This window comes from Ovis canadensis, chromosome 7 (assembly GCF_042477335.2).
Source record: "Ovis canadensis isolate MfBH-ARS-UI-01 breed Bighorn chromosome 7, ARS-UI_OviCan_v2, whole genome shotgun sequence".
Classification (NCBI taxonomy): domain Eukaryota; kingdom Metazoa; phylum Chordata; class Mammalia; order Artiodactyla; family Bovidae; genus Ovis; species Ovis canadensis.
Genome location: NC_091251.1, coordinates 25,026,560 through 25,049,140, shown reverse-complemented (window position 1 = coordinate 25,049,140; position 22,581 = coordinate 25,026,560). Strand labels below are relative to the sequence as shown.

Here is a 22,581-nt window from a genome sequence, read left to right as displayed (position 1 = left end):
CCCCTGAAGGCCCATTCAGGATGAAGTCTTTATCTTTAGGACTTTACTAGAGCCGACAGTTCCACAAGGAGAGCCAGGCCTAACCCAGGGATACAGTTTCCTTCACGGTGCCCTGGCCAGATACACCCCCAGCACTGACCACCCGTAGGTGGCCGATGCTGTAGACTGCACCCCGAAACCCCAGGGGTGCTGTTTTTTTGGAGCTGACATGGGGGTGGCCTCTCCCAATGTCTCTGGAGGCTCTCCTTCAAGATTTTGTAGGGAAGGTTTGATCACCTTATTTTTGACTCTACTTTACACAGTACAATATGCTTGTCTTAAACAACCAATATCCTATGTGAAGAAGATGCTTCAGGGTCTGAGAAATCTGAAGCCCCTAAAATCTGTCCCTGGGCCTCACGGGTCAGTCTCTGGTGTCACATTCAGCTCAGGCCTCAGCCTCCTGCCCAACTGCACTCCTTGGCTTCTACCCAAAAGTCAACTTTCTCTGATGGGCCTCCTGCCCGGCTCCAGTTCTGTACCAGCGTCCCAGAGACAGAGGCACCCCAAGAGAATAGGAGTGTACCTGAGAGTGCCCTTTGGGGCCCACAAAGCATGTCCAAGACGGCTCTCTGAGGAAGCGGGGCAATTGGCGAGATGCGATAGGTGGATGGTGAGACTCTCAGCTGTTTCTATCATTTGCCAAGTTAGACTTTAGCCTCCACTGCACTTTGGACCCTCATGACTCCCAGAAGAGGTCCTGCTGGCTCTCAGGGTGTCCTTTGGGATTCCTGGCTGAGGGAGGGGTCAGCCAGCTTCCTAGGACTCCAATGCTGAATACAGAGCAAAGGAAGGTACCAGCCAGAACTTCCAGCCATGGGGGCCCACAGGAGGTGCCCCCAGAAGCAACCTTGGCCACACTACCTGGCTGGAGACTCTGTGGGACACTGAGGCTAACTCATGGGAGTGGGCTTTGCAGGAAGTCACTGAGAGCAGCCCCCATGGAGACCACTGCAGGGCACGCGACCCTCACGGCCTCACTCACTGCAGATGAACCCTCTCGTTTCACAGGAGGGACAAAGAGACAGGGAGGTAGGGGGATGTGCATAATGAAGGGCCTCAGCTCCTCAGGGTCCTCTGGGTGAGGCTTCCCCGACGGCCTGCCCTTGCCACCCACCCTCTCCCGCCCTCACTCCACTGCCTCTGCACTTCACAAGCCCCAGTTCTGTCCAGCTCAGAAGGGAGACCACGCAGGTCTGGCAGGCCTTGCTTACCTTCCCCCAGAGGGTCCAGGCTGTGGAGCATGAGCTGGTAGATGGTGCTGCGGATGGTGCTGTTGTGCAGAGAGGCCGAGCTGCTCCCTCGGGTCAGCATGGACGAAAGCTGAACAGGAAAGAGCCGCACAGGCCTCATTGGGCCCCCGTCAGAGCCAGGGGAGGCGCCACAGGGGGGGCCTCGTGAAAAGTAAAGATCAGAGCCTTATCTTGGCGTCCCCTCTCCCTTCACCTCAACAGGAGAGTTACAGTGCTTCCCTTCTCAGCCTCCCCTCAACTCTTCCATGACTGGTTAATTCTACCTACCAAGTCATTCCCCAAGCTCCTGACAGGGAGCAGACGATGTATATTAAGGACACCACATTCCTGAGGGATGGTCCATCCCTGCAAGTCCACCCTCTAAGAAACAGTCTCACCCACACACCTCACAGACAGCCCCACTGCGCATGCGCACAGCCCCTGACAGTCCCCAGAGAACACCCTGGCGCTGTGTCACTGGCCCACCCCCGGAGACAAGCAAGGCTGTGACACCCACCTACAGAGAAAACCGAAAGTCACCAAGGCCGAGTGCTTATCCGTCTTTGGGGCATCAGTGAAAGAGTTAAGACGGGGGCCCAGGTCTTCGGAATCCAGCCCTTTCTTTTCTACCCATGTGCTCAAGAGACCTTCACAGGTACACACATACACACGTCTGCATCTGCAGACACACAGGTGTGACACCTACTCACCCATAGCGTTAAAAAGGCAGACCAAATGGAGTCGCTTGTGCTCTGCTCACATCACCAAACTGAAACATAAGACACCTAACCTAACTGCAGTTCCAGCCCCTCCAAGGAACGTACTCTTAATCAGTTAGTCTGGAAAGACCTGGTTAGCACACTAGTGAGGTGATCTACTGACAGACCCTTGCTATCCCCCAAAGGAAGGTGACCTTGCCTGAAGCAAACTGGAACTCCTTTCTATTTGCTAAATGGGATGCTGCCCAATTCAGGAATTATTGAATAAAGCCAATCTGATCTTTAAATTGACTCCGTTGGATTTTTTGTTCATTTTTTCACACTAGTGACACACATAGAAACACCATCTGATTTACAAGGAAACATCCAAAGTCAGACGAACTGCTTGCTCGGTCCTCCTCCAGCCCTCTGGACCTGACCTCTTCTGCCATTTAGTGGCTATGGTCACATAATACTTCACAACAGTCCTAGGAATTTTCGTAGGATGGGGGAAGTTTCATTCAGCACCCAGCCTCTTCTAAGGTCCTCAAACTTCTTCCCAAATGCCCCACAGGCCAAAGGCAGCTAAGACATAGTTTTTCAGAAACCTCAGATTCCTTTGCCCCGCCCTTTGTATGTTTCTCTTAGTTCTAGGGCATTCCAAAGCCACAAGTAATTCGGCTTTTAGACCAGAGTGTTGGAGCTACAAAGTGGGACTTGAGTTTGTCTAGTCCAGACATTTTCCTGATGCAGAATCTGAGGCCCATGCTCACACAGGCAGTGAGCAGTGACATTCTGGGCTTAGCTCCCAAGCTAGCGCCCCCTCCAAGGCCACCTGGAGGTGACAGTCCCTCTGGCTCCCTCCCTGCTCACCCTGACAGAGTTCCCAGGAGCTTCCCAGGCTTGAGCCCAGCCCAGGATCCCCGGCTTCTGGGCCATAGCGTCCTGGGTCTGTGGTCGTCCTCTGAAACCCTGCAGTGGCCCCCTGGGCAGACTCCACATGACACCCACCTTCAGCTTCTTGTTATCCTGCTGCTCATCCACCACAACTGTCCCATCGCCCAGCTGCAAACAGGGACAGGAATCACAAGATGTTTAGAGAGACCCTCCCCCTTCCTCCCTACTTCCCTCTCTCTCCAGGGAGCCCTCGTGCGGAAACACAGAAACACACCCAGACATAACCTGGCCTCAGAAAATGTTTCTAACATGTCCCAGCCTGGACTTCCACAGTCTGGCTTCAGTCTGCATGCATTCCCAGTCAAATGTGTCCACTCGCTGAGGCGCAGCAACTCAGCTACACCGTCTTTCAGCCCCTCAGCGCCACCCTCTTCACCCGCATCACACGGCCCCTCCTCCTCTGTTTGGAGCCCTCTTCCCCACCTGCCATGGCTCAGGTCTGCATTTATATGCCATCTTCCTCCGGGAAGCTAAGGTGTGTATCTAATCCTCTTTTATGGACGCCTCTTCTTTTCTTTCATAGCACTTTCCCCAATTTGTATGCTATTTGTATGGGATACCCTGGTGGCTCAGAAGTAAAGAATCTGTCTGCAATGCAGGAGACCAGGGTCCAATCCCCGGATCGGGAAGATCCCCTGGAGAAGGAAATGGCAACCCACTCCAGTATTCTTGCCTAGAGAATTCCATGGACAGAGGAGCCTGGTGGGCTGCAGTCCATGGGGTCCCAGACTCGGGCACGACTGAGCAACTAACACGTCACTTTCATTTGTATGCTAGCAAACACAAATAAATTGACTGTCCCACTAGACCCTTAAAGATAGACTATCTATTTCATTTATGATACCTGCTTATATGCCAAGCATAAGAACGCTGCCTGGCATTTAGCAAGGGTTCAGTAAATACTGGCTGAATGAGTGAACAGTCACCAATGGCCTCCTCCAGTAATCGTCTTCACCTTAGCACTGCCACCACCATGCCATCACCTTCCATGGCAAGCGGCAGAACTGGACTTCCTACACTCCCATCTCAGCCTGATCAGAAAATGCAGAAAATGCTGCCTGATTCGGGGCTACCCAACATTTATCCACCCAATTTGCTCATCATTCAGTTCTTATTTTCTGAGCACCTGCTGTCTACCTGGAACTGTGCTAGTGTTGTGGGGACACAAAGGTGTCCAGGGCATGGATTCTAGCTACAGAAAAGAATCAAGACCGACGATAACATCAACACATGACAAAGCAGAATGTGCCTGAAGAAATGAGAGACATAGATAGAGACATGTGCTAGGATGGACACGGAAGCCTCTGAAAAGTAGGTGAAATCTAGGTAATCTTTGAAGGGTGGTAGAGGTTGGAATGCCTGGACACACACTGTTGAATGGATGAACGAACATACAACGAACGAAACAAAATAGAAACAACCGGTAGGATTATGAAGGGGGCACTGTGGATTTTTTGGACAAATTCGCTCTTTCACTGGGATACAGGAGGTTACAGCACCAAACCCCACAACCCAGCCACCTCACTATTTATGATGTCCGATTCTCACCAGTGAGTTCTGAGAAATATGAGTGGCCAAGCTACCCTTTAGGATGAGTGGTTCTGTCCACAAAAGGAAAGGAGAGACTGACTTTTGCCCCAAGAAGCACATGCCTAGTGATTTCTCTTCCAGTCAGACTTATTTAAATCAAAGTACTCCCCTGTGGGTTCAGTCTTCATTGTATATATCAACGTCTTCTACCCTCAGTAGGCACTTCTAACTTTCTGAAGCCCTTCACATGCATTTTCTCACTTGATACTAACTCTATGAAACAGACAAGACTAGTATTATTGCAATCTTGGCAGATAACAAGACAGATGCAGAAGGGGTCTGTGACTTGCCCACATTCACAACAATAGTGCCAGAATTCCCCATCTCCTAATCTCTTTTCAGAGGTTTGTTTTGGTGTTACTTTTACTAAATCACATGAAGTCAAATTTATATTTCCTAGTGGCTCTGTTTCAAACTATTGACATTTCAGGTAAATGGATGCAAACGTCTGCCTACATTTCAGTGTGACAGATGGGTCCATATATGGGTACTGGCACCGGCAATGAGGTGCTTTCAGAGTATGCCCTTATTACACACACATTCCCCTATGAACCTCTCACACCACACCAATCATCCCCCTCTTTCTTCAGCCCCACCAGCCCACCGTCTCCTCATGAAAACTAACCAAGAGGCTGAGGAAACTAAAGACGACTTTCATACCAGCCAAGCCCCCAACACCTGTGAGGAATCTTGATGAGGATGAGTGGCAGGGTCCCTTGCTCACAGGAATGGTGGCACACGGGGCAACCCCTCAAGGGCCTGTCCTCCTGACCTCCAGTTCCCATCTCCCACCGACGCAGCAGGTGATCCACCTCTCCCTTTCTAGATCATCTGAGACACAGTTCCTAAACTGCACATGCGAGTCTGTGATATTCTTTTAGGCATTCACTCAATAAAGATTTTCTAGATCCCTGGTCTGAGCCATAACTTCACTGAACACAGTCTAGCACCCTGACCCACTCATTTGTCTAGGCTGGAAACCTGAAAGTCTGCCCAAATTCCTCCCCCCATAGCTCATGTATACCTGTCAGACCTAGCTCCTGAAAGTCCTCAAATGTGGCCTCATTTCTCTATTCTCCTGCCTACCATCCCATAACTCCCTCCTGACTCCTGGTCTGTTCTTCTGGTTCGTTGTTCACCCCTCAGCCAGAGTGATTTTCTGAGAGAAGGACATCATGTCCCTTCCCTGCACCTTGGGGGCTCAAAGTCCTCAGGGGGGAGTCTCCTTAGCTAAGCATATTCTAGCCTCCTGCTTACCTTCAGTCCAGTGCTTGCCTGATAGCAACAGAATGCAAGCCACATATGTAATTTTAATTTTTTTAGTGGTCACATTTTTAAACAATAAAAGAAACAGGTGAAATTAATTTTAATAATGTACTTTAACTCAATATATCAAAATTATAGTTCAACTTGTAATTAATTTTAAAATGTTAACAAAAAATTTTACCTTTTTTCGCATACATGCGTGCTCAGTTGCTCAATCATGCCCAACTCTTTGAGACCCCATGGACTACAGCCTGCCAGGCTCCTCTGTCCATGGGGTCTCCCAGGCAAGAATTACTGGAGTGGGTTGCCATTTCCTCCTCCAGGGGATCATCCCAACCCAGAAACTGAACCCACATCTCCTGCACTGGCAGGCAGATTCTTTACCACTGAAACCCCTGAGAAGCCCCTTTTGTTCAACCTAACCCTCTGAAACCCTTTCATACTTATAGCACATTGCAATTCAGACTAGCCTCACTTCAAGAACTCAGTAGCTAGAAGTGCAATATTAAAATTAGTTTCACATGCCTTTTTTTTTTTTTTTTTTTACTATTTAAAAATGTGCCTTGACATGCATAAAGGCCAGGGGAAGGAGAGATGGTGAAGCTGCACTGGCCTTTACACACGCCTAGGAGACTCCTATCCCTTCTTCCGTCAGCCAACCCCTGCTTGTCCTTCAAGATTTGGCTAAGCATCACCTCCCCTACAAAGCCTTCCTTGACTTTCTGTTGAGATGTCCACTCTCAGCAGTGCTAAATCCCTCAGCACTTAACTATATCATCACACGTGATACGGTAAAGGTTAGCCTTACTTTTCTGTCTTCCCCACTGAGAGGAATTTACCACAGAACTGATAAAGCTTAAACCTCAGGGTCCATCTCTCCCCTACACAAACCCTTCCAAGGCCTCATGTTTAATTCTGTAGCAATGGTTTTATATTCCTTTTCTTAAACAGTGTCAGACCCCACAAAACCTGGATCAACTCCTGTTCCTCTGACAGGCTGAGCCGCTTGTGGGCTGGGACTGTGCCTTATCTCACTGTATCCCCAATTCCTACACAGGTCTCTGACAAAGAGAGTCCATAAATGTTTGCCAAATAAACAAACACTGGAATTCTTTAGGGCTTAATCCTAAACTCTCTCTCCCCTTCTCCCTCTCAGAGTAGCATCAGCTGGTCCTTGATTGTAATAACCATACATTTGTTGGTAATTCACAAATTTCTACTTCCAGCCCTGACCTTGTTCATAAGCTTTAAGTCCATTTGTGCAACTGCCTCTCAGAGGCATCCATTGGAGGTGACATAAACTCTCAAACTCATTCCAGGGTGGGAACTTGTCTCCCCAGAACCTGTTCTTCCCATACTCGTCCTTTTCTCACTAGATGGTGCCACCATCCACCCCGCTGCTCAAGCCAACTCCTTGCCTCGCTCTCACTGGCCCTCCACATCCATGGTACCACCAAGTCCAGGTGACTGCCTTCAAAATACCTCTCAAAGATACACACACAAATACATGCTGGACACCTACAACAATCTCTTGACTTGACTCCCTGCTTCCACCCTCGCACACCCACCACTCACTTTATACACAGCACTTAGGTAGTGGCCTTTTAAATATGATTCCTCATTACATCATTTCCCACTGAACTTCACATAAGACCCAAACTCCGCATGTGAACCACAGGGCCCTGCAGAAGCAACTCTCCCCTTACTCACTAAATATCTGCTGTTGCTATTTAGTTGCTAAGTTGTATCCCCACTCTTTGCAACTCAATGGACTGTAGCCTGTAGGCTCCCAGCTCCATGGGATTCCCCAGGCAAGAATCCTGACCTCTAATTCTTTCCTCTAATGCATCAAGGTCTGTCCCTGCTTTGAGTCTTTGCAAATGTTTCCTCGTCGTCCCCTATGGAGCATGGGGAAGAAATCCAGAAGAATCCTCATTCTGCAAGTCTACTTGGACTTCTCCTCCAGGAGGCCTCCCTTGCTCTCCCTGGCTGACGAGGGCCCGCTACCTTCACTCTCCATCATGTGCACTGCTTATGGTCTTCACAGCACTTTTCATACTCGGAAATATGTTAACTTATTTTACTTGTCTATCATCCACATGCCCACTCCCCCACATTAAAACATTTTCTGTCAGTTTTATATTTCCAGTGTATTCAGGTGGCAGAGCATCCAGAAGTCATGCTGTTTTCTTCCCTGGTGGCTCAGACGGTAAAGCATCTGTCTACAATGCGGGAGACCCGGGTTCGATCCCTGGGTTGGGAAGATCCCTTGGAGAAGGAAATGGCAATCCACTCCAGTACTATTGCCTGGAAAATCCCATGGATGGAGGAGCCTGGTAGGCTACAGTCCATGGGGTCACAAAGAGTCGGACACGACTGAGCGACTTCACATCCACATTCACCTAAATTCATATCTAATCCCATCACATACACTAGGGGAAAAAAGATTACCCTGTTATATGAGTAGATATAAAATCTCTAGAAGAGATTTTACATACATCTATAGGAAAAAATAAGTCATTCTAAATGTGTGATCAGATGTTTGAGTTTTTCTGTTAATATCTGCTTGTTTCTTATGATTCATTTTGTCCTCTGCTAGCACCCAGCAGCAGACGAATGCTGAAAGCTTAAGAGAATTTTATGAAGAAAAGAAGCCTTAACACTCAGGATTTGATTCTTGCCATATTTTCCTGATAACTAGGGGGAAGCTGACTATTATTTAAGAATTTAAGGAACTCTTGGTGATCCAGTGGTTAGGACTCCACGCTCTCACTGCCAAGGGCCTGCGTTTGATCCCTGGTTGGGGAACTAAGATCCCACAAGCTGCATGCTGCAGCCAAAAAATAAAAGAGAGAGAGAGAGAGAAACAGAGGAGGGAACCCCTCAGACTAACTAGGGTGAGTGCTTCGGGAGCACAGGCAAGCTGGCAAAGGCAGACCCACAGAGGCAGGAAGGGCGCTGGTGGCTGCTGCTTGTTCACAGCAAACAGCTGGCTGGCTGGCAGCGCAGGCACCGGAATAAATGTGAACCCTGACAAGAAAGGGAAGACTGGTTCCTAAAGAGACACCAGGTCTGTCTGCTTGGGGTTCCTGTTAATTTTTTTTTTTTTTTAACTGCCAGGAAGAAACTAGCCTGCAGCACACTGAAGAAGAGAGTGACAGACTTCTTCCTGGGGTTTCACACTCTGAAGTATGCTCGGGGGCAGAATGAGGATACGGCTTCCAAAGGAGCCTGGGCCAGTCTCATTCCCCAGCTTGCATACCTTTTCACCTCTCGTGCTCTGTGGCGAAGGGCTGTCTCGCCAGCCAGCATCTCATGCAGACAGCTGGTTCTTTCTACCTAAGACTGCAGCTCTCTCTACAAAGAAGGGCCCAGCATCCTTCAAGCACAATAAGGCGTTTTAGCCAGGTTAGAGCCTCAACTCCAGCTTTCTGCAACTATGCATGGTCAAGGAAGGTCAGATATTTATCATTTGGGACCACAACAAATAACACCCAGGTGCAAAAGTTTCAGAGCAAGCTAAGTTAGACTGTGTTGATAACGATACAAACATTTATCATTTCTTTACTGGGTTCATAAAAGGCACTCTCAAACCAATACATATCAGTTTGACAATGTTGTCTGAAATATTCTTAGCTTTGATTTTTTTTTTTTTTTGCAGCCAGTGTTAAAAGAAAGACTCTAGTTACTATGTGTTTGTGTTTGGTACTATATCATTTTTTTTTCTGGAAATATTTTCAAGTGTGAACTCTGAATAGAATCATTCACCAAAAAAAAAAAAAAAACCCACTTTATTCTGATTCTAGATTATCAGAGCAGAATAAAAAGTGAAAGCTCCTCTAGCTGAGAAACTCCACAGATAACAGCTGGGTGAATATTTTACTAAAAAATGAATTGTTCTATGCCGATCTTACATCTTCAAATTGTTCAGGTGGGAGAACTCTCAGGAAAACTCCACAGGGCATTCCTATTTGTTTACTGATCGTCTGTGGCTGCTGTCAGGCTATGGTGACAGAGTTGAGTAGTTGTGATAAGAGACTATACGGCCTGCAGAAGCCTAAAATATTTACTGTCTGGCCCTTTACAGGAAAAGTCTGCCAAACCCTGCCCTAGTTCATCCTATTCACTTTACAGATGAACAGCGTGAGATCTGGAAGAAAAGCAAAACGACTTTGTAGCACTTTGCACAGTGTCCCCTTTACAGAAGCTTTTGTCTGTGCCTGTCCCTCTTACTGCTTTTCATCTAAGTGCTCAGTAATATAGGTTTATCAAGTTGCACTGACTTTCCCAGGGTAACAGGGAAGGTTATCAGAGGAAACAGGGTTAAAACCCAGATAAACAGGCTCATGAACTGCTGACAAGGACCACCAGCTAGTTATCAACTTCGGCTGAGTTACTTATCTTCTCCAAGCCTCTGAGCTGCAAAATGGCAATCACAATCTATTCTCGCAGAGGTTTTTTTCTTTTTTCTTTTTTTTTTCTTTTTTGGCCATGCCAAGCAACATGCAGGATCTCAGTTCCCCAACCAGAGTCTGAACCTGGGCCTTGGTCGTGAAAGCCCAGAATCCTAACCACTAGGCCACCAGAGGACTCCCGTCTTGCAGGGTTCTACTGACAAGTCGTTGAGGTGATGCACGTATGTCACAGGCCCTCCACCAGTGTGGATTCCTTTCCCTATTCCCTTTTCTCTGTAAACCGGAGACCCTGACCTGTTAGAGGAACAGGTTGTTTCCCTAAGGAAACAACCAAATACTTGCAGAGCTTCTGCTAGGGATGAGGCATTGAGCTTAGCCCTTTGGGAGACACAAAGATTATTTCCCCTATTTAATAGCAATGATGAGGCTAATCCTGTGGCCACACCTCACCCCCGGCTACCACGAGAGGAAGGGAGAGGCCCAAGTGTCTTTCCTGTTCCTGGGAGCTGGCTCCCACTGCCCTCTACTTCTCTTTGCCCTGCTTAAACTTCCTGAGCAGTTGTGGCTCTGACTTCTCCCCAACCCTCCTCCTCCTTGACTCCTGACCACTGTCTGCCCCTTCCCTACTTCTTACTTCCTTACCTTTGGGGCATGGCTGACTTACTAAGCCTAGTTTTCCTGCCTTCTCCAAGTGATGCTCAAAGGGACCCATTAGTCAGGGAAGAGGTGTGAACTGATAGGTCAGTGTGAGTGACATACAAGGCAAGCTCATTTTCTGAGTTAAAGTTTCATAGTTAAAGTAAGGTAATTTGCAGGGGTGAGTACACACCCTTGCATAAATCACAAAAATGAGTACCAACACAGAAAAGGGAGTAGGGAAGGAATCCACACTGGTGCAGGCCCTGTGACATACGTACATCATCTCAACAACTTTTCAGTAAAACCCTGCAAGACGGGAGTTCTCTGGTCACCTAGTGGTTAGGATTCTGAGCCTTCACTGCCATGGCCCAGGTTCAGACCTTGGTTGGGGAACTGAGATCCTGATGTTGCTCAGCATGGCCAAAAAAGAAAAGAAAAACACAGATCAAAGATTGGATTTTCAGAGAATCCTTGAAGAATTCAAACAGAATAGCTTGCCTCAGTCTGTTAGTGAAGGGCAGGTTAATTTATCTCCCTGATTCATGGGGTCGCAAAGAGTCGGACACGACTGAGCGGCTGAACTGAACTGGACTGAACATGATCACAGGTCTTGGGCAGCCAAACACAGACATTAACGATACAAGCAAAAGCAGTTGCCCCTCTCTCTGGCTATAAGAAACCTGGGGTGAAACTGCAAATTCACATGTTTTCAAAATCCGTTTCTAAATAGTTATAGCTTTTTAGTTATTTGCACTAATTTTTAGAAGGCAGCTGTTCATGCCAGAAAGTCCTCACTATAGGCTTTCAATTTTAAATAAATACAAATTTACTGTCAAGGACAGCCAGTATTTCAACTTTTTTTTTTTAATAATGCTGTTAATTAAAATTCATACTGGATCCGCTTTAATAAATAGATAAGAACAGTTGTAATTAGCACTGCTCTCACTGCTTGGCAAAGAGCTGCTACTAAAGACCTTGAAGAGTCTTTTAAGTAAGTTACAAATTCTCTTTTGAAATCACAATTATACTTTACTTGCTTGGCAAGCTTTCTCTAGTTCTGATAAAATGGAAAATTGAGAATTTGTAGAGTTTCAATGAAAACAGAATTACTGCGAAGGACTGGGAGGAAAGTCAGAGGCATTTTGAAAACTGTTTGTCTAACATACACCAAACCACAGATGCTTTCCCAGAAAAGAGTACCAGGTTTCACAGCCACCTTCAGCAAAGCCTGCCCTGACAACTTCGTTAGGAGAGAGGCCTGTTTGTTTAAACGAGGTAATGCTCTGAGTCTCCCTTTCTTTTTGAAGCCTCTGGCTTCTTAGAGCAGTCATCTGGGAAGTTAGCACTGAATGGGAAGTTAGGATACCAGGTTCCCATTCCAGTTTGGAAGCCTTCCAGCTATCCAAACTTGGGCAGGATATTTCTCCTTTTGGGGCCACCACACAAATATACTAATTGAAGGTCAGTTGATCAGATAGATAACTGCTGTGTTGGGCCTGCCAGAAGTGAACTCACTTAGACACAGGACATTAACAATGAATGTTAGAGCGAAACAGAACCTTTTCATGATTAGTTGGACTCTGTCATTTCCCCCAGAGATGGGAAGAGGGTCTGTCCAAGGTCAAATAGTTAGAGGGGGCCTTGGATTAGAACCCACATTTCGCAACTCAGTTCCATGCTCTGAACACCACATGTTATCTCAGAAGTCCTAAAGGAGAGCATTTCATTTCCTTTGTGCCACATAGCTCTGAGATGTACTGCTGCCTTTGGTCTCCATCCTGCCCGCTCATCAAAATTGTGCTGGATTAAGCAGCTAAATCCTTCTACTCTTTGCACGCAAAATTCTGCTCACACTAGTGGCTTCTCTGAGATCTGAAATAGGCAGGCTATGAGCCAACCTTTGCCCAAACTCACCTTTAGGAGCATGAGAGAAGTGAGGTCTGTGTTCCCTAGGGTCCTCTCACTTTTGAGTCTCAAGGAACAAAAAACTTTGGGATGGATGTTTAGAGATCACTTCTCCAGTTAAATCGCACTGTTCAGACTATTGACTCCAGCAATGAATTTAGCAAGAAGGTCCCTCACAGAGGCAGAGAAATTCTTGGAACGGAACTGTGGAGTCAGAAGAAAGCCCCAGAGTTGGAGCTCTTAATATCTGATCTCCAGTCAGCACCGAAACAGAGCTCTACACCCAAGGCTGGCCTGTCAGTGGATGAGAGGAGCTCCCACCTCCAATATTTTAAAAACCAAACCAAACTCAAATAACCTCCTCCTTCTCAGACCCTAACCAAGCTACCAGCCCTGCTCCCCCAGGTCTGGAATGTGAACAAACAGGATTAATTGAAAGTAAGGCTGCTAGATAAACCCTAAACACCATGCACATGGAAAAGATTATCATTTTTCCCTGCCTGATATCTCCTTGGACATTCCCCAAAGCCCAGCTCAAATGTCATTTCTGAAGACCCAATCCAACCAACCTGGGTTCATCCTAGCTCCACCACCTATTTTCCCTATGACACTGAACAAGTGCTTTAACTTCATTAGGCCTCAGTTTCTTCCCCTGCCAATGGGGGATCATAATAATGACCATTTTATGGGATGACTAGGTGTTGACCCAAGGTCATTCTTGCAAAGGCCCAGCATGGCAACTGGCAGAGAATAGGACTCTATAAATATTGAATGAATTGCGAGGGAACCAGAACACTCACTCATCTCTTGAGGTCTGATCCAGCATTTTTCATTCTTCAGTCCCTGCCTTCTCCCCTCCGTTCTTTTGCCCAAAAGGGGCTAAACAAGCCTGAGCCAACCTGCTCTTACCTTGCTGAGGTCCCCTAGGGCCATGACCTTGGCCACTGGCCTCTTGTTGAGCTGCTCCTTCACCCAGAGCTCGAGCTGTTTGTTCCACTTCATGGTGAACACATAGAAGGCATAAGCCAGCAGCAGTAGCACGCTCTCCCACCATGCAATAAGGCTATCCAGGAAGAAGAGGATGAGCATCATTAGGTCAAAGATGTAGAAGGTGATGTCACGGAACAAGGGCCACCAGGTGAGGTTGAGGATCTCCCGGGAGAAGAGGGCACAAGTGCCAATGACAAAGAGGATGTTGAACACCGCAGAGCCCACTATGGTGCCAATGCCCACGTTGCTATGGGAGATGAAGACGCCGATGAGGGAGGTGAAAAGCTCGGGGGCAGAGCCTCCAGCAGCCATGAATGTAGCGCCTGCCACATCCTCAGAGATCTGTAGCTTGTCTGTGATGACGCCCAGGGCAGGGACAAAGTACTCGTCACAAACGATGGCCAAGGCTACAAACACATACATCATGCCAAAGATGTGCAGGACCACCCAGCCCTGCCTCCGCTCCTCCACACTGAACAGGTCTCGGGGGTACTCTGCCTTGGGGTGCAGGTCTGGCTGTCCTGAGGGACTAGGAATCTCTGGGATCACAGCTGTTGTCCAACTAGGGGAGGGGGCAGTGGGTGCAACTGGGGCTGGCTCCACCACCAGGCAGTGGCGGACCTGAACGGTCGGATTTGCCCTGACTCTGGGAGTTGCTGGGGTGCTGGGTGCTTTGGAAGGGTTCTTCAAAAGCCCCCTGAAGGTGGTTGAGGATATTCTGATGGTCGGTGCACTGGTTCTGGACAAGGGATTCCTGACTTTCCAAGCATCAGTAGAAGCTTTGGTTTCTGCTGGGCTGCTGCGTGTCATGGTGCTTATTGTTACTTGCCCCTCAGAGACGGCCGCAGTGTGCTCCAGGACCATTCCTTGGGGTGTTGTCCGATTGTTTTTCCCCACCAACTCCTGGTGGTTGGTTGAGATATTACTGTCCACTCTTCTGGGGGTAGTTAGGGTCTTCTTTTCTACCAAATTTCTTGGAGAAGTCAAGGTGTCTGTTTCTAAGTCACTTAACAGGAAGGTTGGGGTGTTACTTATTTCCTTGAGAGGAGCTGGGGTGGTTTTCTCCACTAGTCTCTTGGAGGGGTTGGTCGCCAGCGTTTTCTTGGTTGCCATAATGTCACTGTCTTTCACTGTTGTTCTGGGGGTGATCCCATGGCTCCTCGGCATTGTCACGAGTGTAGATGGGGCATAACTGTTTCCCATTCTACCAAGTGGGGATGGGGAGTATTTCTCCACCTTTCCCCTGGATTGAGTTGGGCGGGAGCTCTTTACTTCTCCCCTGGGTGTCACGGGGGTATAACTATTTACCATTGGTCTGCTTCGAGTGTAGTGATTCAGTTCTCCGCTGGGTGTGGCTGAGGTGTCTTCCTTAACTTTTCCTGTGCCTTTTGGTGTTGGGCTGTAGTTATTCTTGGGTATCGTTGGAGTGATGCTGGCTGTTCTTCTAGGTGTACTGGGGGTGTTCTTCATTGCTATGCCAGGTGTTGTTCCATCTCTGCCTGCTGTGGCTTCAGGTGCCCATGCCTCAACCTCCATTTCAGAGCTAGATTTTGAAGTCTCACTGCTCACCATCATCATCTCCTTGTTGGAAAGGTCCCGGCTGGCTACTTTTACAGGGTGCTGGGAAGAGACTGCTGCCCACAGTGTGGGGAGGCCCTGCGGGCTCGTCAGGTACTGGTAGGTGGAACCTATGATCAACATTCCCAATAGGAAGAGGGGGCGGCTCCAATGAAGCCGCTTTGGCCAGAGTGACCGCCTTTCCTGTGCCCCCATCCTGATCAATTTCCCCATGATGGCTAGTTATGCCTGGCTATAGAAGGCCTCTCATTTTGTCCACAGAAAAATGGGGGATGCTCTGGGATTCAGATTAGAAAGCAGAGAAGATTCCTCCATAAAGTCCAGCCAGGGGGTAGCCACAAACCTAGAAAGAAAAAGAAAAGACAAGGTTATTTGTTCCTAAAAGGACAGCTGGGATCCACTAAACCCTCATCTGGAAGAGCGACTATTCACACAGGAGCCTTTGTTGAGAAGGTAACTGTTTCTGCAGGGGAAAAAAAAAAAAACCAACTATCCTTTGTTCCAGGAGACAATGCTTCCTTATGGGAAAAAGAGCATCTCGAGGTCCTCATTGCTGTGTAGGCATGCCAGCAGCCCAGGTTCCTAAGCTGGGTCTACCCAGCCCTCCTTGGGGTCCTTGCAAAAGGTCTGCCCACACTCCTCAGGTCCAGCCAGAGTTGCTGAGAGCTCACTCATCTGTAGCTGGTGCCCCAGGCCACAGATCTTAACTTATCAAAGGCAAAAAGGAAGTAAGGAGACATGATTTCAAGCTTTAGACAGAAAGAGGCAGTAATGGAAAGCAGATCCAGAGACATCGAGGCTCTATGTGTTTTTACTGGACTGACTTAAAATGATTCCACCATCATTCAGAGCGGACAAAAGCCTAAAAGTCAATGTCATAAAGCTTCCCAGACAGCACGGTATCATGGGAGGAATACGGGGAATAGAGTCAAAGGTTGGGTTCCCAGACCTGCTGCTTACTAGCTGTGTCACCCTGGACAGGCTGAACCTCAGCACCTCATCTGTAAAATGGGCATGCTAACATATACTTTGATTATGCAAAGATTATCTCTGAAAAGACATCTGGAAAAGAGAAACTAAGGATCCAGGATGAGAGGGAGACTTACTTTTCAGTAGTCTATTGTTTAGTCTGTTTAACCTTTTAATCATGTGTGTTATAACTTTTTAAATTTAATTTCACAGAAATAATAATAGTAATAACAATACCTATATAGGTAAATAGCAATAACAATACCTATGTCACAGGAATGTTGGGACAGCAAAAACACATAAGGTTTATGAAAAGCATTGTACAGAATCGATGCCCCATATGGATTAAATTTATATAAGGACTCAGAAGGGAAGGATATTTAAGGCCCAGTCCAAGTAAATATTAAATCTCTAATCAATGTCCACAATTACAAAACAATAACTAGAAATGATCAGTTTTGTATATGAAGTAATATATTAGAAATGAAATGAATAACACATAGAATCTTAGGTCATTAAAGGTGGAATGAATTACACTGTTTAATACAACTCCCCATTTGAGACATGAAGACACTGAGGTCCAGAGAGACGTGACTTGCTCAATATCACATAGCTAGTGAGCAGCAGTGCAGATGAGCTTCCTAAGGAACCAGTATTTCTGGACATACCACTCTAATTAGCAATGCAAATACAGCTGTCTTAAAAAGCAAAAGGAGACTTATGAAATAAATGAACTTCCTTCTTTGTCCTTGATTCCTATAATTGTCTTTCCACCATCTCCCTGTCCACCCTATCCTTTGCCATATATTCAACACTCTGAATCTGCTAAAGAAACTTTCGAGAGTATCTCTTTCTGATGTTACGTAACAGAGATGAGCTGACACCCCAGCTGGTCCCTCCTACATAATCACATCATTTACCTTCAAACCTGGACATCTGGGTGTCTTCTCAGTTCTGGAAACTTGTCAGAATCAGGGTCTCAAAGAGTGGGTCTGAAGCTGTACAGCAGAAAACACCCCATTCTCCTGTCTCCTGACCCTATGGAATCCTAATTCAAGGCAGGGTCAGGTGTGAAGGGCGTCTCAGGGGAAGGATATCCAATCCCAGCTAATACCCGCTTCTAAGAAGCTTATCAGGGCATTGTACAAGTTCTCAGTCCCACTGCCTCTACCAGAGCCTGAGAGAGTAGACCTTCTACCAGAGACTTAGGTGGGTTCTCTGTGGGCCCCTGCATTCAAGTGGGAAATGGTGGGAACTTCTCAAACTTATTTCTAAGCTCTGAGAATGAGCAGGTATCCATGGTTCCCATGCTCAGGGGGAAGATAGATTTGAAGAGATTTAGAAGGCACTCTGGGAACCAAGTGAAAATATCTGAGGCTTAAAAGATCAGACGACCTCAGTTAGCACCAGGCTCTGTTTGCTATTGTATGATTCTAAATGTAATTTAAATGTAAATACAGAGATAATAACACCTGTCATACCTATCTGTAGGGTGGATGTGAAAATCAAAGTTAAAAATAAGGGAATACCCAGTCAATTTTGCTGTGAATCTAAAACTGCTTTAAGAAATAAAATCTATTTTTAAAAGTCAGGGAATGTGGAGGAAATACTTTATAAACTTTAAAGCATTTCACACATAAAACTATCTTATCAGTTCTAAGGGAAATTCTTGGAGGAGAGGGCACTGACAGATCACCCCAGTGCAGGCTGGCACATATTGTCAACTGAAAAAAAATGCACAACCTTAAAGTGGAAAATTGGTACTTCCCTGGAGGTCCGGTGGTTAAGAATCTGCCTGCCAATGCATGGAACACAGGTTCAATCCCTAGTCCTGGAAGATCCCACGTGCCAAGGGGCAACTAAGCCTAAGTACCACAAACCACTGAGCCCAGGTGCCTAGAGCTTGCGCTTCTCAACAAGAGAAGCCAGTGCAGTGAGAAGCCTGTGGACCATAACCAGAGAGTAGACCTCGCTTGCTGCAACAAGAGAAAGCCTGCACACAGCAACGAATACCCAATACAGCCATCAATAAATAAATGAATAAATTTTAAGTGGAGAATTAGGTTTTATTTGGGCTGTGGACTTAAGCCCAGAATACAGCCTCTGAGATAGCTCTGAGGGACTGTTCCAAAGAGCTATGGGGGGTGCCAGAATAATATAGGAGTTTTGCAAAAAAAAAAAAAACAACCCACATAGTCAACATCAAAAGATTACTGCCAGTTAAAGAAAAGCAGACATCTCAAATTGAGTTTACCAGTTTCTATGTATGGAATAGTGCAAGAATCTGGGCTTAATGAAATTATTCCTTTGATATGCACCTTACCTATGGTGGTGGGGGCAGCGGCAGAGGCAGAATCCGATGGCTCGATGGCCATAACATACTTTGTTTACTGATATGGCAAGTGTTATCCTTTGCCCATAGCACCTCCTCTAGGTCATAAATCTGACCAACATTTAGGAGGCATTTTATGACCAAGTTTGTCCCATGGCACTAGGCCTGTCAGGTCAGTTCAGTCGCTCAGTCATGTCCAACTCTTTGCAACACCATGGACTGTACCAAGCCAGGCTTCCCTGTCCATCACCAACTCCCAGAGCTTGCTGAAACTCATGTTCATCAAGTTGGTGATGCCATCCAACAATCTCATCCTCTGTCATCCCCTTCTCCTGCTTTCAATCTTTCCCAGCATCAGGGTCTTTTCCAATGAGTCAGTTCTTCGCATCAGGTGGCCAAAGTATTGGAGCTTCAGCTTCAGCATCAGTCCTTCCAGTGAATATTCAGGACTGATTTCCTTTAGGATTGACTGGTTTGATTTCCTTGCAGTCCAAGAGACTTTCCAGCATCTTCTCCAACATCACAGTTCAAAAGCATCAATTCTTCGGATCAGGCAAAGATTCCGTTGATAGGTTAATGTGTTAATTTTGGATCAAGCCCTATTGATAATCTAAAATTCTCTGGAATACCCTTGCAGCCAAATGGTTAGGACTTGGTGCTTTCACTACCCAGGGCCTGGGTTCAATCCCTGATCAGGGAACTAAGATCCCTCAAGCCACATGGCATGGCCAAAGTAAATAAATAAATAAATAATTGTTTTTAAACATTCTCTGGATCTTCTATCTTATTAGTCTATTATGATCCAGGAAATATTTTCCCTTGCTGCTGCTTCTCATACCTCGAGTTGCACTATTACAATTATTCTATGCAGAGTTATATATATGATCAGCTGCCTCATGACATTTCATAGTAGTCATAGTGATAATCGCTCAGTCATGTCCAACTTTTTGCAACCCCATGGACTGTAGCCCATCAGACTCCTCTGTCCATGGGATTTCCCAGGCAAGAATACTGGAGTGGGTTACCATTTCCTTCTCTAGAGGATCTTTCCAACCCAGGGATCAAACCCAGATCTCCCGCATTGCAGGCAGATTTGTAGTCTAAGCTACAGGGAAGTCCTTTAGTCACCAGTAATTTTATTGGAGGCCTAGCTACACATTGGTTTATGTAAGAGACAACAATCTCAAAAAATAGATAGGATATAAAAATACAGCTAGGATGTTAATAAAATCATAATACAGCAGAGAGAAATACAAGGAATAAATAATTTGAAAACAACAGGAGATAAAAAATTAAAATAATGAGTGGCAGAACCAGTTGTAATAAGCAATTAAGTCCACGGAGAGCCAGCTAGAGAAGCCAAATTCTGGAGGGATAAGGTAAAACAAAAAAGATAATGTTTCATCTTTGTTTACAAAGGGATACTTTATCAACTCGTTATAGGTCACAGTGTAAGAGGAAAGGTTCTCTGGAAAACAAAGATTTAAAAGCCAGTATATGTCATAAAAAAGTTATAAAATTATAAATCATACTTATCAGTTGATTCAATCCCATGCAATTAATTCTTGTTCATCTGGATGAAGTTCCCAGATTTTCCATTGGAGTTTTGTAATTTCTTACCCAGTTCAGTAATATAATCCAAAAGTCATCAGAAATTTATATTTGTCAAAAAGACTTTTTTATGAATTTTCTTGGAAACCTTCATTTTACAGCTGCATCAGAGTAAAACAACAATGGTCTACGAATGACAAAAGACTTAAAATGGCATGTTTAAAGACTGGATTACAACACAATTAACAAGAAACGTGGACATTTCTGCAGCATACAATATGTTAAGATAATAACTAGAATATGACTGATACTACCAGGATATGTCAAACTTTTAGGAATTCCATATAAACTGAAATATCTATATTAATGACATTTACTCACACAATATAATCCAAGAACATTTATCTCAAGTCACTTAACAATACTTCTCAAATAATTTAACACACCAAATAAGCCCAATTAGTTTAATATTCCTCTCTTTGTGATGTTTCAGAGGCCCTTTGAAGCATCCCAAAGTTAGCTGGAAGTCAAAGGAACTTTATTTAGAATTTGACCAAAGGAAGTTTGTCAAAAATATCAAAAGGTCTTAAAGCACTTGATCAAATAGGATCATAGGTCACTGTGAAACAATACTTAACTTTCCACCCAAAGTGACAAGAAAAGATTTTTAAAACAAATACAGATTATTATGAAAGCAAAAAACCTCACAATCTGTTGTCAAAAGTAGCTCAACATTCCAGGAAACCTTTGCTCTCTTAATAGAGAGAAAACCAAACATTAATCCTGCACTAGCCCACTCTCAATAGCAAAATTCCCTTACCTAATTAATTTAATCCAATCCCAGCCTAGCATGTACAAAATTTTTCCTCAGGGCTTCCTTTTCAAAAACGTTTCACAACTTTTCTATTAGTTTATCTTTTATTTTCTTTTCCATTTAGGAATAATCAGCTTTAGCACAAAACCACTTTCCCCTTAACAAAATGCACTTCCATTCTCCATATCTTTTGCTAAAAACACACACCCTATTTTCCTTGATGAAGGAAATACTGAAACATTTCCTTTATTATTTCTAGTAACTTTAATTACATATTACAATTTTAACCCTTAAGAACCTTGATCTTTAGAGAAAACCAACAGCAAGTAATTGTTTACTTTTTGTCATACCAGTATTTCCTGGTTGGCAAGTTTAGGAATATTCTATCTAAATATAGATCTCTTCATGGCAAAATTCTTTTTCTCAATTTAGTGCAAGACATGTGTCTGCTGCTGCTGCTGCTGCTAAGTCGCTTCAGTCGTGTCCAACTCTGTGCGACCCCAGAGACGGCAGCCCACCAGGCTCCCCTGTCTCTGGGATTCTCCAGGCAAGAACACTAGAGTGGGTTGCCATTTCCTTCTCCAATGCATGAAAGCGAAAAGAGACTCTTAGCGACCCCATGTACTGCAGCCTACCAGGCTCCTCCATCCATGGGATTTTCCAGGCAAGAGTACTGGAGTGGGGTGCCATTGCCTTCTCCAAGACATGTGTCTAATAAACCCCAAACATCTTTAGTTTTCCTCTCATAGGAAGACAAAAGTAGATAAATTTAGACCAGTTTAGTAATTAATATTCTAGTGTTTTATCTTATTTAAATATTCAATGAATTCCCATTATTTAACATAATTTGGCAAAACTCTAAAATTGTAAGTTACTAAAAATATGAAGCAACTATTTTAGATAGATATACCCAAAACATAATTATTCATAAAGAATTCATCTTAAAACTCTTATCTCATGTATTGTACTTTAATAACTTGTGAAAATATCATACCAAGTTTTCTTTTCTTTTCTTGCTGACAACTCTGCAACAAAAATAACATGAATTTATGGACCTTTGGAGGCTTTCCTTGTGGCTCAGATGCCAGAGTCTGCCTGCAATGTAGGAGACCCAGGTTCAATCCCTAGGTCAGGAAGATCCCCTGGAAGAGGGCATGGCAATCCACTCCAGCATTCTTGCCTGGAGAATCCCATGGACAGAGGAGCCTGGTGGGCTACAGTCCATGGGGTTGCATAGAGTTGGACATGACTGAGCAACTAACACATACACGTTGACCATAAGTACATCTGTGTGTGTGTGTTACTCTCTCAGTCATGTCTGACTCTGTGACCCCACAGACTGTAGCCTGCCAGGCTCCTCTGCCTATAGAATTCTCCAGGCAAAAATACTGAAGTGGGTTGCCATTCCCTTCACCAAGGGATCTTCTCAATCCAGGGATCGAACCCGGGTCTCCCGCAATGCAGGCAGATTCTTTACCATCTGAGCCATCAGGGAAGCATAGGTATAATAAAAATAAGATGTCTGTATTGATTAAACCAACAAGCTTAAGATAGCTATAATACCAAACACTAATTTAACTGTGGAAAATTCTTGAAGATATGAGAA

General features: G+C 45.3%; 1 protein-coding gene across 3 annotated transcripts in view; it reads right to left on the bottom strand.

Moving 5' to 3' along the window:
* Positions 1-22,581, bottom strand: part of SLC24A1 (solute carrier family 24 member 1) — a 52,374-nt gene that overhangs the window by 13,091 nt on the left and 16,702 nt on the right. The window contains exons 3-5 of one of the 3 annotated variants that reach the window (XM_069595441.1): positions 13,651-15,652; positions 2,981-3,034; positions 1,254-1,362 (exon numbers count right to left, since the gene is read on the bottom strand). In XM_069595441.1, the coding sequence (XP_069451542.1) occupies positions 1,254-1,362; positions 2,981-3,034; positions 13,651-15,522 (2,035 nt within the window). In that variant the 5' untranslated portion in view covers positions 15,523-15,652. Of the gene's footprint in view, positions 1-565; positions 752-1,253; positions 1,363-2,980; positions 3,035-13,650; positions 15,653-22,581 lie in introns of those variants that run through there. The other 2 variants (XM_069595442.1, XM_069595443.1) reach the window with 2 other exon arrangements.